We start from the raw sequence: 15,885 nt of genomic DNA on the forward strand, positions 1-15,885 counted from the left end.
GTATTTAAGCACGTCTAAGATGATTGAAATGATATCTCTTAAGAAAATTTTGTAAGACTTGAAGAGAACATTGGCAGAAGAATTATCGATAAAAGAAAAACATCGCTCCCAGTCGGGTTCCTGTCATATGAACTCAAGGTACAGCCAAGGTCTATATAAGTACTTATATAGACCTTGGGTACAGCGCCCGTGAGGCAGGGCTGTCGCACTGATCTCAAAAACAAGACTGAATCGAGCAACCTATTGTTTGCGAGTATGAGCTCTTGATCGGCGCCATGTTACTCGGACCCAAATTGCGCAAAGCAGATGAGATTCAGTACTGAAGCAATCATGACTGGTAAACGAGGAGCGCAGTGTTGTGCAGTCGGTTGCGTAAAACGGAAGAGAAAGGGGGAAAGGAGTGACAATGAAGGCAGTTTCTAAGGACATTTTACTCGTAAGTAGCTTTTAGTTGCTGCGATGCTTAGACCCATGTTAATCATGCATGACTCCTGCTAAAAGTTTGAAACTCTGAAATAATTTTGATTTGGAAGAGGTAAAATATGGCAGATAATGGTAGTCTCTTGTACTTTTGAATCCATTTAATCGTTTACCCAGATAAGGTGATTTATTAGTTGTCAAACCTTCTTTGAAGTCCAGCATTTCAAGTGTCTTAGAGTTAGGCCATGGAATAGTATTGCCACTCCAAAAGATGGTAGCCAGTTGATTACTGGCACTGCCTGTCCCATCACAGCTTTAAATATTCAAAAGCCTTGAAATGATGCGATTTTCTACGAATGAATGCCTAACACTAAGATATTTAGGCAGAATTTTTGTATGTAAATAGGAAGGGTAGGGGTTGCCCCGAGGGTCTAGTGTTCCTAATAGAAAGATTTCTGCCAACATTTCTCAGAACATTCTTACCAAAATGGTTTCTATATCTTGTGAAATCAATGTATATAATAACTAAAAGCCTAAAATTTGTTTATCGGAGGATTTTGGCCGCACCACTACGCCAAAATGTGTCTTAGAACAAAGTCAGAACCTGTCTCGGTTTAATTCTATCATGCTGCAAAATCACTATTCATTCCCAGCGGTTGATGTAAATCAGTCTAATTTTGATTTTTATATCAGAAAATATATATCTAATATCATAGGTATTGAATACCTACCTTATGAAGCCTCCAACACACCTTCAATTATGTTCTGACATTCTATACTGAACAGGCCTTTTCACTCAACCCCACAGCTCTGTGGGACCAAGTAAGATGGGGACCGCTGAATTTAGCAGGCGTCACCGAGTAAACAATAGATGCTCGATACAGTCTTTATTTTTTAGATCCGACCAAGGTATATATAAGTACTTATATAGACCCTGGTCGCGACAACCGACTCTGAATTACTGGATACTCTGTGAATGGCTAAAAGTGTTCGAGTCGTGATTGGCTTAGAAACCATGATTTCACAATTGTCTTCTTTGAAGGCTTATTTTTGTGCGCATTTAGTAATCCCATTCAGCAACAATCTTTTTAGTTTCATTACTGTCCACAGACTTGTCAAAACGCATTTGCATGTAGTCTGTGAGGAAGGCTAGATCAGTAGCAACTTGGTCATGGCGTTTATTTTGATGACGTTACAAATGTTACGGATGCTTTGTGAATATGGTCGATCATTTTGGTCTTTTCAATTTTCAAAAAGGGATGGTTAATGATTATTTCAATAGATATATTTTCACTGAACAATAATCAAAATAGCTCTGTGGATGAGAAGTGTGGGCGATTATGTTTTTATGCATGAATGATTCTCAAGTCGAATTGCTCGCAGTGGCAGTCTATATTTTTTTCAAAGGCCTATATTTTTCTCAGCTAGAAGGAAATAAATATATCTACTTTTATTAATACCTCCATGCACTCAATGAATGAAGGGTTTTTAGAATAGCACATGCTCATGTTTATATTTTGCACAGTATCCAACTGTTAAAGTTTCAGTGGCTTTTCATGCGCCTTTTCCCCTTCATAGTCTTGTTGCGATGATGTGCAAAAGTTGATTTTCGTAATTTCGAAGCAGCTGTATCGGTGGTGCTTAATACCTTCTAATGCTCTGAGATGGTAGGTAGTAATAAGGGAAGATGAGGTGATTGAAGGTTGTGCGGGTAGAGGTGATGCAAAAGTAGTTGAGTAGAGGGTTGAGACCTAAGGTAGGGGAGACCCCTAGCATTGGGTCCCAGTCTCCGTCTCGTAAACCCCTCCACGACAACAATGGGCAAGGGATAGGGGAGGAGAAAAGACCATGCAAGGGACGAGGTCTAGAGAGGGTCGATCTCCTACATTGGCCCTCAGTCTTGGATCACTTAAGTACTCCTCCTACAATTACAGGGATTAATGCACTTTTACCAGTTTTACGGACTTATCCTTTAAATACCACTTTTGTCAAGATATGCAGATCTGAAATTCCTTGGCAAATGCTTTTTGCAGCAATACTCACTTGGGTTTTTGCTCATAAGTTAAAGTTGGTTACTTTTCCTTAAATGTAGATAAGTAACTTTCAAATACTTTTAATCAGTAACTATTTCGTTCCAAGTACTTTTTATCAGTAACAATTTCGTTCAGAGTACTTTTTATCAGTAACTATTTCGTTCCAAGTACTTTTTATCAGTAACTATTTCGTTCCAAGTACTTTTTATCAATAACGATTTCATTATAAGTACTTTTTATCAGTGGTCAATCTAAATGGTCTGGTTAAACACTCAATTATAAGCTTATTCAGGTCTACTCCAAATCTGGGATAAGAAAATACAATTTTAGTTGTAATTTTATTTTCCTTGAAGCTCCACGGTTACTGTTGGGGAAAAAAAGAAAAATAGTAAGTAAAGGCCTTGAGAAAGAACAAATAAATATTTTCAGCCCATACCTTAAATAGAATTAATGGTAACAACCATCATTGAAGTAAGTGCACAAAAAAAAAAATCACTTTATTCACATGGCCAAGTGTCAAGCAACTAAACTCGTACGCGATTCCATATGATGACTTCAAATCCAATACATGATTAATCAGTGCAATTAATAATACCTACAAGAAAATGTATAAAAACCACACAAAAAAGGGATATCACTTGAAAAATCACCCAACAGCTGCATATACTTTTCCTAAAAAGATGCACCTGTCATGCATATAAAAACTCCTTGTATTTTGGTCAAGGGCACATAATCTTATTAAATTTTTGTTTGTTATCAAGACACACTGTTTCCAAATTAGTTGTGGTTAGTTATGCTTACATGTCTAAGACTGACTTTCCCTACCACTCTTCAATAAACAAGTTAATAAAACACACAGCAATTACAGTAGGAAATAAATTCAACCAAAAATTACTAGCAACATTTTGTGACTAAAAGCCTATGACCATACGAGTTAAGCTTCTCTCTTCAATGTGCCTTTAAAGGATAAGCTTTACTCTACAAGAAAGGATTTTATGTCACAAAATGCAAACCGTCTTTCCGGAATGTACCTTGTTTACTTCTGAAAAGAAACGCAGATGAAGAGTAAATACCTGCCATTACTTAAATTACTTGTTTGCATTCTAACTTCTTAACACAAAATAAATATTCTCTTGCAATAACCTAATTTGCATATTAAAAGACCTAAAGTGCATATCCTATTTTGAAAAGTATAAAATAAACCTGCTCATGAAGTTTTCCCTGGATTCTGTCACAGACTTACCCATTTGATACCTTATACTATAAATGTTAAATGAACCTCCTAAAACCTAAGTAAATTTTCATCCTTTAGGATATTTCACCCAGCCAACTAGCGTCTGCAGTTATGATGTCTACTTTACCTTCTGTAAATGGAGAGAAAAAAATTTATTAGCAAAAGAATCTAAATGAATAAACAATATATATATATATATATTAAAAATACAGATTGATATTTTTTCAGTATCAAGACCATTAAAAAATCATTTCATGCAGGTTATTTTACCTTCTTTGTGGCAGAGGCCAATTTCGCCTTAGCTGTACCACGAGCCTTCTTCATCCTGTTCTTGCGCTCTTTCCTCTGCTTGCGAGCGGTTTTCTTGACCTCAATGAGAGCTTGCTGTAAGGTTTTAAAAATGTTGCTTAAATGTTTATCCTCAACTCAAGTAAACAATTTCAATAATTCAAATGAGCAAGCAATCTAATTCACTGTTGTATAGTCATGCCTACTTACCCTTTCCAGGCGGTACTTAGGCTCCAGTTTCTTGGCATAGTCTAGTGTGTCATAAATAAGAGCAAAACCTGTGCTCTTGCCACCACCAAAGGCTGTCTTGAAGCCAAATGGAAAGACAACATCACCAGTAGTCTTGTACATCTGAAAAAAAAAAAATATATATATATATATATACACATATATAATTTCACAAGAGCCTTAATAATCACACTAATATCTAGCATATGTGAAACAATTACCAGTTTTCTAAACAAGGTTTTAAATTTCTGTGCTTTTCAAACTCGTTTCAGGGCTTAATAATATTTCTTAGCTTCAAAAATTGAGCTTTAATAGGCTATCAAAAGGGGAAAAATGGTAATCTCCGATCTAGCATCTCTTTCCAAACAAGGGCAAGGGTTTAGGCCTGTTATAAGCCATTTTCAGGTCACAAAAAAATAATTCCATATTCTGAAGCTACTGTAAGCAGCAGCAAGCAAGTTCCTTGGTTTCCTTTCATATAAATATTTACATGAAAGGGAGAACACACACACTTATTCATTTCCTCTGGTTTTGATAAACTACAATATTTGAGTAATTACATATCAAAATTTACCAACTAATTAATTGCACTTGCTGTATCCTATGTATCTTGTGCCTAAAATATCTAGCATGGACAGGTACCAAAAAAGTGAAAAATAGCAACAATTTTTGTTCCAATCAAACAAGTTGAAATTTGATCTTTGGGATCTGCTAAAATGATATAATAAAGCACAAGCCTAATCAAAGAGGCATTCTTAAGATTTTCCATCAAAAAGATTTAATATTTCTTGAAAATGTTTGCTGCATTCACTCAGCATGAAAATTGAAAGCACACCTAAGAAAAAAAAAAAAAAAAAAAAAAAATTACAACTAAAATATACATGATAATTGTGTGAGGTGTATATATATGCCGTATCCTGTATTTAAGTATCAACTTTTATTTTTCTTTCTTTACTTGGGGGGGGGGGGGGGGGGGGGGGACAAGAGCTAGCTTATTTTTGCAGATCAGGAATGGTTTCTACTTTAAGTCAATTACTGAAATCTATGGATTTTCATCATGCTGAAGGGAAACTGTCCTAAATTCAATATCAATTCAACATGAGAAATTACTATATATTAAGAAAATCAACTAAAAAACTTACCCTTGCAAGTTTAGAGCGGATCTCACTCCTGGGGACAGTTGATCGGCCTGGATGCAGGACATCAACAACCTGAAAAAGATATTTATAAGTACAATGAACAGTGGCAAGAATTTTAATTCAAAATTCTCAAAGTCAATATTTATTCTTTGATAACAGCCAACATAATCACAAGGGTATAAAAAGTTGACAACTTCTGTAGTTCTAAATTCAAAGAGGATATTCGATACATCACAGGTGACAAAAATACAGAGTGGATATATTGTAAATTTAAAAATATATATTTTGAACCTGTTTTTAATTCTGAAGCCAGCATTTCCTCTCATTTTTCAATAACCCAAAGTGGATGGTTTCCCTCCTGTTAAACCAGCCACATGTCATTGACTGTAAAGCCCTCATAAAAATGAAAAAGTTCTAGTAACACGTTTAGCTGCAACATACAGAATTTTCCAGCATTGACGAAAATAATGGATTTTGCTCCTCAAGTGAGGAGCTTCAACTCATAAAATGCCATGCCAAGAGCCAAACAAGCAAATGTTTACAATAACTTGGTATTGGGCATTTGTTACCGAGACCAATGCACCCCCCAGAGACGAAGTCCTAGAAACAAGGTAACAAGTGAATCCAAAAGTCAAAACCTAACCTTTCCTACCTTCAATTTATTCTCTATCCATAGTATGGCTTGGTAGTAGTGATAATGAAACATACCTCAATCAACTCCTACAGGGTTGGAACACTGCAATATGCGCCATGGGTACGCTACACCATTAGTGCCCCATCTCTTACTAAGGGGAACGCGCAGAGACAAATAAATGCAAACCATCTTTTACGGTGTAAAAAATAAGAGTAAGAAAAAACATGGTTGAAGCTGCAGCAACCCATGTTTACCAGTAAATGACAAAACTTTCGCTACATAGCACCACTAAGTTAACAATACCCCCACACAGCCATTCTTATTATCCATTTTCTATAACTTGGCACGAAGTACTAATATTTTGAGGGTACAGAGGGGAATGCCTATCCTGTCTAGGAAATAGATAGGAAGGGTTAGGCTGGGTTTTAGGGCGCTAGTCTCTGGAGGGTCCATTGCTCTCAGTAACAATTAGATTATATACTCGTGCATCATCACATGGCTTTCACAGCTGACTAGAAATTTTATAAGTATTATGCTTCCCTCTGTACTAATAATCCTCACTCTCCCTTGACTATCACACCCAACCTTACTAGGGTCTTGGTACACATTCCACTTAGACATGGATCCACCCCCCCACTTCTCATCATCCACAATGTAAATGTAGCTTTCATTGTGCGGATGCTTCTTAAACTAGCCTTGGATTAACAGATCAAACATCTTTCATAGGTAATTGCCAATTCAAAGGTAGCTGAGAGAGTGATAACACACCATGGATATCTATAATCATACTTGCAGAATAATATCTAATATTAATAATGAAGAAAATAGATTCCAATACACCAAAAATTGCAAAGGAATGATTTCACAATGCCGACAATTTTTAAAGACACTTCCAATTGAAGCAAGCTTTATAGTGACCCATATAGATATTCCAAAAGTATTTTTCATGCCAATAAGATTTTTTTTAACTAGGTGGATTTTAAGCACTTAAATAACTAATGTTCTCAAATTAGTCATCTACTCACCATTTGTTTTCTGTTCAAGAGCCGATTGGTCATGAACTTCCTGGTGCGAACTGTCGCCTTAGGTTCCGACTGCAAAGAAAGAGAGATAAGTAAAGTTTTCCAGAAAACTTATTGTGATCACATTGAACACCGCACTTTGTTTACATTTACCATCATCTATATCCTGACGACTGTATCTCCAAAAACTTTCACAAAGGAGATCACAAATTATCTCATTCACCATGCCAATATCATCACAAATCTAAATATCACAATATATCATGTATTTTCACTTCGATGGAAATAATACTAGAAGATATAATGTGCAGCACCTCCTTGCCCATGGTTGGTCGCGTTTGGCGAAAGACGAGAAAGAACGTTATGGCCGCCGACGCAAAAGGCATCAAATACGGAAAATAAATAACAACTATAATTTATGTCAAAATACAAAATTTATATGCTATTATTTATTTCTAATAAACACGATTATGAAAAAATATAGTTTTTATTCAAATGTTGATATATTCATATGTTCGTCAAAATTGGTGTTTACATTCGACTTCTTCTATCCGACGACGTGCAGAGGTCTTCACGAAGTCGGCGAAAGAGCGCGACCATGGTAAGAAAAAGCGTTCACCATATATCGTTGAATTTTGATGTCATCTCTCGTTTCTTGATATTTTTAAGATGAAATATCTGTAATGGATGCACTTGGTTGTTTCTTTAGTGGATATTTAGAGGGTAATTCGGGACATGTATGAAGATAATTGGGCTAAAGTGAATCACGATTGGAAAACACTATACTCAATGTGCAAGTTCAATGTTTATAAAAGTTTTGCTTGCTGAATGTATACTTAACCTTTAAATTGATAGAATGCATCGCTTTGACAAGGAAAGCGGAATGTGGTATGTGTTTTGGAATATATATTTAATAGTTACCTCACGAAAATACGAATCTAATAGTAGATAAGGACATATTTGACAGGGTGGGATATCCCAAGAGTGGTCCAAAATATTCTACCGTAAATAAGTTCATATTCGTAGGCCATATCACCAGAAGTAATAAGAGAAGGTATTTGCAGAACCAGCGCTATTTTTTTCAAATATCGCAATCTTATGTTGGGAGACTACTTGCAATGAAATCTCGGTGTAAGAGATTGAAATTAATATTTGTTCTATGTTGTCAAGTTACCCTACTTGGGCTGTATAATTGTGAATTGGGTAATGAAAAGTAGTTGGTTATATCATTAGATATGAAAGAGGAGTACCAGTAATGGTAATGTTGTACTTTAATTTATTGAATGTCTAATGTTGCTTCATTTTCCTTAATGATAAGACCCAGTGTTTACTGATAAGTTTTCAGTCGGTAATTTGGGTTATTTGAATGCCGTGATATACATTCTATCTATAACATTTCCCATGTATATAGACGTAAGACAACAGGAGCAATGTGTTGTTGATAGATATTGTATGATTTTATACAAGTTGGCATGAAGTGCCAATAAAGGGGTTATAGGGGGGGCCTTCCCTCCCTTGTCTAGGGAATAAATAAGAGGTAGGAAGGGGTTTCACAGGATTATAAAGGAATAATTGGTCTATAGTATGGCCAAACAAAGATGAGGCAGGTTGATTTTTTTTGTGTGGACAAAACTTGCTGTTGTTGGTTCATGAAATAATCTGTGGACATTCATGATTATGCCACAAATTTATAGAGAATTGTGAAAAGTGCTGCTCATCTCTTAATTTCCATTGTGCTCCAGAGTTTCAGCTCTGATTTACTGAGGTGAAGACACTGTTTGCCGTGGGGGTGTTGGGAACAGAGTCCTCTATCAACCCTAACATTAGCCAGTGCTCAAATGGCATGCCCAGTCACAGCCACCTAAATTGTTAGTTTTGGGACTTGTTGGCGACATTCAGCCAGTTCATTAAGACTATGCAAGGCTTGAATATTCTCGGATACAGACATGCATGTACACGAATAAATGCATATGTCTATTTGTCCAATACATATACATTTATCTATCGGTCTTTCTAGTAGATAGGCATGGCTTGACTGACAGGCATGCTTTTATTTCTCTGTATATGCATGTCAGTATAATTGATTTTTTGTGCGAGACCCAACCCTCAATTTTAACAAACTTGCCATTAGTCTCTAGTGAGTGTCGATGAAATAAAGGACTTGAGACTTTCTATTAGAGGTGCACAGTCACTTTGTAAATGATAACCCAATTTGTTTGATCTACAACTATGTAATATATACATATGAAATGTATTTGGGTATACATGTTTATTATGACATGAATCATCTAAGGGCACTCTTTCGTAATGCTTGAGGATGTAGTCATTTTATACATAATTGCACCTACTTCTACTTGTATCACTTGTTATGGGAAATTAGTTGAGCATATGGCATCGAGAATAATCAAAACAAGAAATGATAATTGCAAAGTGGGATGTATATATAAAACAAAAAAAAAAAAACAATAATAAACTTAAAAAATACCCTGTCCTATGGAGCACCCCTTTGAATACCAGTAATGATACAGGAACAGGTTAACGTATTGAGAGACTGCACCAGCTATGAGATGATCAGTTAATTAGGAAGGTTTTCAGCTTCATATGGCAGTGTGCCAGTCAAACAGGGTTTATTCATTTATTGATTTACAGAGTTAAGGACTTGGTCTCTGATGGGTTCAGACCTCTGGTAGACATTTACCGGACTCTACAATAGTTCTAGATAAACTTAATTGCATGATTTTTTAGGTGCTTGACCCTCATCTGGGCTTTGGGAACTCTAAACCTGAGTGTTGTGGCAAAGAGAGGGTACCATGAACCTCATGAAATTTGTTAACAAGTCTTCAGTTAAGTAAGGTATATGTTAATAATCCTAAGTTTGGTCAAATATGAAACCCAACATAAATTTACTTAGTAATTTGTCTTTTCAGCCGTTCAAAAAGTTCGCCCAGATTGGGCGTGTGATCTACATCAATGAAGGGCAGTACAAGGGCAAGCTTGCTGTCATTGTTGACATCATTGACACCAACAGGGTAAGTAGTATTCTTTTTTTTTTTCTTTTTTAAGAAAGTTAGTACCTCTTTTGGTTCTCTGAATATAAAAAATGATGCATTAGAGCAATGAAGCAAATAGTGGTCTATAAGATGTACAACTGCTTTGTATAATTTGTCATAGAAAAGTTTGATGGATAGAATACTTATAAAGCTAGTGACAATATAATAAAACTCAGTATATGAAAAAAGGAATTCTAACACAAGGGGCAAATCACTAACTTGAGCTCAAGAAAATATGAATGTGGTAAAATAGACAAATCTTTATAATTTTACTGAATACTTTAGTATAACCAGTTGCAAAGATTTTGGTTTCAATAGATTCCTCCCATCCTCTAGTGCACATGTAGGAATCATGTTGCATAACCCACACAAACCCCTACATTATTGTATCAGATGAAAGCATGAGCGTGAAAGGTACCAGGGGAAATTGTACTTAAAATATTAATGATATACAGAATCAATCATAATATTGTCTTAATGCGGGGGGGGGGGGTCTTTCCATCTCGCAACTCCCACAACCCCTGCCCAGGAAAATAAAGAATCCTCCATGTATTCATGGTAGGATAAAGTGTCACACAGCCTCGACATTGGGTGCTTCCATGTCATTCGTACTTTCTACCATGTTGTGTATGTGGAGGATTCTTTCTTCCATTGTGATGGGTAAGGACAGAAGCCTCCCAGGAGGGGGGGTCACAGGTGACACAGCATTACTCAGTCTATCCCGTAATATCCCTGGTACCTTTCATGCCCTCCCCTGTTTTTAGGCCAAGAGTGTTGGCAATTGGGGGGGGGGGGGATCTTTGGCATAATCTTGATATATTTGGATGGAAGACCGATGGGTCCATTTATGCTAAAATTGTTGCAATGAGTTATCTAAAGATACTCTGTAAAATTATCCATATCTTTTTAAAATGCTAATTATGCAATTTTAAAGAATTGAACTTTTATCATACAGTAGTGATCTGTATCTTTTACCAGGCCTGTGTGTACATGTCATGCCCACTGTATGTTTATTTTAGAAATTATTACATGTAGATGGCTCCACAAGTACTAAGGCGCCAATGAGCCAATTACAAGAAGTACCCGTCTCTCATGTTCACCCTTTTCCTTAATTTTTTATATTTTCTAGTATTTAATACTGCTTTTAGTGATCTCAATAACAATATAGTAATTTTAATGTTTGTATTACGAATAACAGTATCAGTATTTATAATATTAGTAGAAAAAACATTCCCGCTAAATCGAAAAGGGTAATGTCACAAGATGTACTAATTAACTCATTGGCAGCTAAGCAGTGACAGAGCCATCTGTGTGCAGACACCTATACCAAAACAATACTAAAGGGAGCACATATTCCCTTTGGAGCATAGGGTTAATACACCTGAGGAGGTGGTGTAGCAAACTTGAAAAATAGAATTGCACTGTAATCGGTTTAGTTTGTCATTAAAATATGTAAACAACCATAATAGCAAAACTTGAATGACATACCAGTGGTGTATCAAATGACAACACTAAATGCATGAGTAGTACAGGAGACATCTAGAGACATTTTAATGTGACTTATTGTGGTATTGAAAGACTTAATTTATTTCCCTCTCCCCCAAAAGGCCCTCATTGACGGACCTTGCCATGGAGTCCCACGGCAGCAGTTCAAGTTCTGTGAGATGAGACTGACAACCTATGTGGTAAGTGCAATATTATTGTAACATACTTTAGGTAAAGAAAATGTATATTTATTTATATAATGTATGTATATTGTATTATATAATCCCTGTTTTATGTTTTGATGGTTGATATTCAACAAATGATTCTTTCCAGTTGAAAATTTGTCGTGGTATGAGGACAAAGTTGATCAGGGCAGCCTGGGAAGAAGCCAAGATCAGTGAGAAATTTGAAGCCTCTACCTGGAATAAGAACATCAACAAAGGACTGCTCGTGAGTGTCCTTGCAAATTTCTATATTAGAAGGCATACATTTTCATTCTCTTTTACTGTAATGTAATTGTTAAAGGTCATGATAGATATAGACATTAAGTTTGTGTGTGACACTAAAGTCTCTTGCAGCGTTCCAGTATGACAGACTTCGATAGGTTCAAGCTTGGCCGTGCAAAGCAAGCTAGGAACAAGATTGTCAAGTCTGCATATCTGCGTTTGAAGAGGAACATCCTGATTGCCAAGCGACCAACAGTAAAGGCAGCCAGGAAGCTCCGGGGACAGAAATTGGCAAAGAAGAAGGAACTTAAGGAGAAGAAGCCCAAGACATGGAAACCCAGGAAAACCAGAGGTCCCAGGGCAGCCAGAAACAAGGCCAAGCCTGCAAAGACAGTCAAGGCTGCAAAGTAGATTTTGACTGAATAAAGAAAGAAAAGGTTTTTGTCTTTTATTATCCAAAATACTTGAACAGATCCCATGGTGCGCTACTTCTGTAAGTATGGTTTGAGTTTTTGTTGTATGGAACAAATTTGTATAGATCTTGTGTATATTTTAATAGTATAGTTTTACACACACATACACACGCACGTACGTACATACGTACAAGTAAAACAATCATTATTTATTATTTAAAAATTAGATTTGTTCTTATGGATATTTAAGGTATCAAGAAGTGTAAATATAGATATTCAAGGTGATCACTTTGATATGCAATAGTATAGTGTGTAGGTAGGGAAGAGGTGGAAGAAATGTACCATATTGCTCTATAATTACTGTTTCATTGATTGGCTCAGATAATGTAAGGCTGGATGATGGAACTTGCTAAACCATGATATATATACAAGAGAACACTATGTTAATTTAATTCGTAACTAATGTTAAATTTCTTTACAGGATGAATGGATTTTATCTAAGAGCTAGAGAAGATAGCCAATGTAAGGTTAGTAAACCCTCTTTATGTTGAAACAAGTACTAGATCGAAGGAAGTTTACATTTTTGCTTGAAACTAATCTAAAGGTGTTGACAAGAGCTGAGAAACTTTTTTTTTTTACACATATATAGACCTGCTCTGGTGTCATTATCAATTAATAAACATCCACCCCTCAAGTATTGCTATGGCGTAACCAATTTGAGTTATGGGCAAAGTGAGAGACTTGTTAATGCCCTTCATCAGCTTGTAAAAGTAGCCTTGTACGTTCAAATTTGATAGAAATCTACTTTAAACTTGTTTTTCTACACTTTAACCTCTCTATACATCTTTGTATGTGAAATTAAATTGTGAAAAAGCAAGCAGAGCTGAGGAAATAAGGTATTTCTGATTGACAAAATATCTGAATTGGCCAGTTGCATTTTATTGAGGCTGGCTATACTTCAAGGATTATTTCTGTCAAGACTACACATCAGATATAATTGATTTGTTAACAAGCATGAATCTAGGCTAAATTGTGATTTGAACAGACCATTACCTTTTAAGAATTACTTTTAAGCATGTAAATACTACTATAATACATTGATTAATTTTGTGATGAACCAAATTTGATAGGAAATGCCGGCTGATCGACACATGAAGCTAATTGCCTACTGATACTCTTGACTATATTTCTTATTCAGGGTGTGAGTCAGAAAATATAATTGATATTCTTTTTCAGAAGATGCTGCAATTGCTCTACAATGAACTTTATGAACATCATTTCATTTAAGGTAAGAACAAAATTGATATATTACAATTTGACACAACTGCGATAATGTTCAGAATTTCCAGGTATTGCTTACTTTTGAAACCTAACTACTGTGATGCCATTTGCACATGCGCGTCATCTGACAGGCAACAAGTCTTGGTTTTTGTTCCTCTCCTGTGCGTTCTGTGCAGTGAGAGTGGACACTTCCAATTCCTGTTGTACCTATTGATTGTAATGTGCATCTGAAAGCTCTCAATATCTTGCTCTTGCCTTTATTGGAAACCTTCTTTTAATGATTGTTAATTTTCTTTACAGGCTGGATATATTCTGTAAGACTTTGGAGGACGACTAATGAAAGGTTAGTAAACCCTTCATACCAATGACCAGATCTAGATTGAATGATCCAACATTTTAGCATAATGTTTTGAAGAAAGTCACCTGAAGGTGATGGCCACATCTTTAGAAACTTTTTTTTCTAGGTCTTATTCTTTAGTATCACATGATGAATTTAATTGATCTTTGAAATGCAGGCAATAGTTGTTTTGACAGCTTCCATCCCAGAAATATTGTAGCTAGTTAACAAAATTGAGATTTGGGGAAATGCATGGATATCATTACACAGGCCCATATGACCCCCCCCCCCCCTTTTTTTTTTTTTTTTTTTTTTTTTTTTTTTTCCTCAAACTCCATTTACCCCAATTTTTTATTTTTTTAAATGCTTGTTTGCTCCTTCCTTTTTTGAGTGGTGTAGCCATAGGCATCAGTAACATCTAAATGTCTCGCTGTGATCGGATTTCATTCAGAACTTGCTCTGCTGTACCTCAACCTCTTTTGCTCCATGTATCTCCTGCTGTGAATTAAAATTATATCTGAATTATCAAAACGCATCTGATTGTCCATCCAGCATCAGACACCATTGGCCTGTCACTTGCTTTTATCAAGGCTATCTGCATTTTTGTGGGTTTCTAATTTAGTTTAGTGGCTGGCCGCACTTTAAGGGTAATTTCTGTAAAAACTGTCAGATTAATCACATTTTGATAAGCATTACCATGCATATATTAATGCCAAGTAAAGTCAGAAGTGGCCATTACCTTTTTAAAATTTCTTGAAGAGTATTAGTAGTACTCTAGTACATTTACTCATTTATATTGTGATGAACCAAATTTGATAGGAAATGCCGGCTGACCGATATATGAAGCTAGATTGCCACTGATTGCTTATATGGAAAACCATCTCCATACAAAACAAAGAAAAAAGAAAAATCTTCTATTTCTCATTTCAGGTCCCAAAGTGAATACACAGAAGAATGAAGAATCAGAGACGATGAAACCAGCTTAAAGTGAAATGGTAAGATTTATGTGATTATATAAGTGAATATATTGAATGTGATGATCCTTAAGTGATAGGAAATGCCGGCTGATCGACACTTGAAGCTAATTGACTACTGATACTTTTAATTATGTTTCTTATTGAGAGTGAGTGAGACAAGAAATAAGAATATTAATGTTGCTTTTCAGATGGTGTATTTTCTCTTCAATTGAACCTCAAGAACATCATATCAGTTAAGGTAAGAACAAAATCTGCTATTTTATGTAACACACAATTGCTAAGATATCCATGATGCCATTTGCACATGCGCGTCATCTGACAGGCAGCAAGTCTTGGTGGTTGTTCCTCTCCTGTGCGTTCTGTGCAGTGAGAATGGACACTTCCAATGACTGTTGTACTATTGATTGTAATGTGCATCTGAAAGCTCTCAATATCTTGCTCTTACCTTTATTGGAAACCTTCTTTTATTAATGTGTTAATATTCTTTACAGGCTGAATAGATTCTATGTAAGAATTTGGAGAATGACAAATTAAAGGTTAGTAAACCTTTTCTTTATTAAAAACTTGATTTAAATTAAATGGCCAACACTTCAACACTCATTTATTTTTACATTTGCTCTTAATTACATGTTGACTTTGATAGGATGCCATTCTGAACTTACTCTATTGCACCTCAACCTCATGTACTCAATCTCTTCAGTTTTGAATCAAAACGTCTAAATAATTGGTAAACTTTCTTAAACCTAGTTAGTCCTGCATCAGCCAAAGCACTGCCCTGTCATTTGCTTTTATCAAAGGTACCTGCATTTTTATGGAAATTTTTTACACATCAGATTAATTTTATATTTTTATGAATATTACTAAGCGCACATTTATGCTAAAAGGTAGAACTGGCCAT

General features: G+C 35.7%; 2 protein-coding genes across 2 annotated transcripts; one reads left to right on the forward strand and one right to left on the reverse strand.

Moving 5' to 3' along the window:
• Positions 1 to 2,777: 2,777 nt before the first annotated feature.
• On the reverse strand, positions 2,778 to 7,400 carry RpS24 (ribosomal protein S24). The gene is made up of 5 exons (XM_027373708.2): positions 7,313 to 7,400; positions 7,002 to 7,070; positions 5,346 to 5,414; positions 4,186 to 4,326; positions 2,778 to 4,071 (listed from the first exon to the last, which is right to left on the reverse strand). The coding sequence occupies exons 1-5, from the start codon at positions 7,382 to 7,384 to the stop codon at positions 3,949 to 3,951; spliced, it is 474 nt and encodes a 157-aa protein (XP_027229509.1). The 5' UTR covers positions 7,385 to 7,400; the 3' UTR covers positions 2,778 to 3,948.
• Positions 7,401 to 7,461: 61 nt separating this feature from the next.
• RpL14 (ribosomal protein L14) lies at positions 7,462 to 12,418 on the forward strand. The gene is made up of 5 exons (XM_027373706.2): positions 7,462 to 7,599; positions 9,926 to 10,027; positions 11,656 to 11,733; positions 11,867 to 11,983; positions 12,112 to 12,418. Exons 1-5 carry the CDS (start codon positions 7,510 to 7,512, stop codon positions 12,388 to 12,390), a joined length of 666 nt encoding a protein of 221 aa, XP_027229507.1. The 5' UTR covers positions 7,462 to 7,509; the 3' UTR covers positions 12,391 to 12,418.
• Positions 12,419 to 15,885: the final 3,467 nt, after the last annotated feature.

Source organism: Penaeus vannamei, chromosome 12 (genome assembly GCF_042767895.1).
Source record: "Penaeus vannamei isolate JL-2024 chromosome 12, ASM4276789v1, whole genome shotgun sequence".
NCBI classification, from domain to species: Eukaryota; Metazoa; Arthropoda; class Malacostraca; order Decapoda; family Penaeidae; genus Penaeus; species Penaeus vannamei.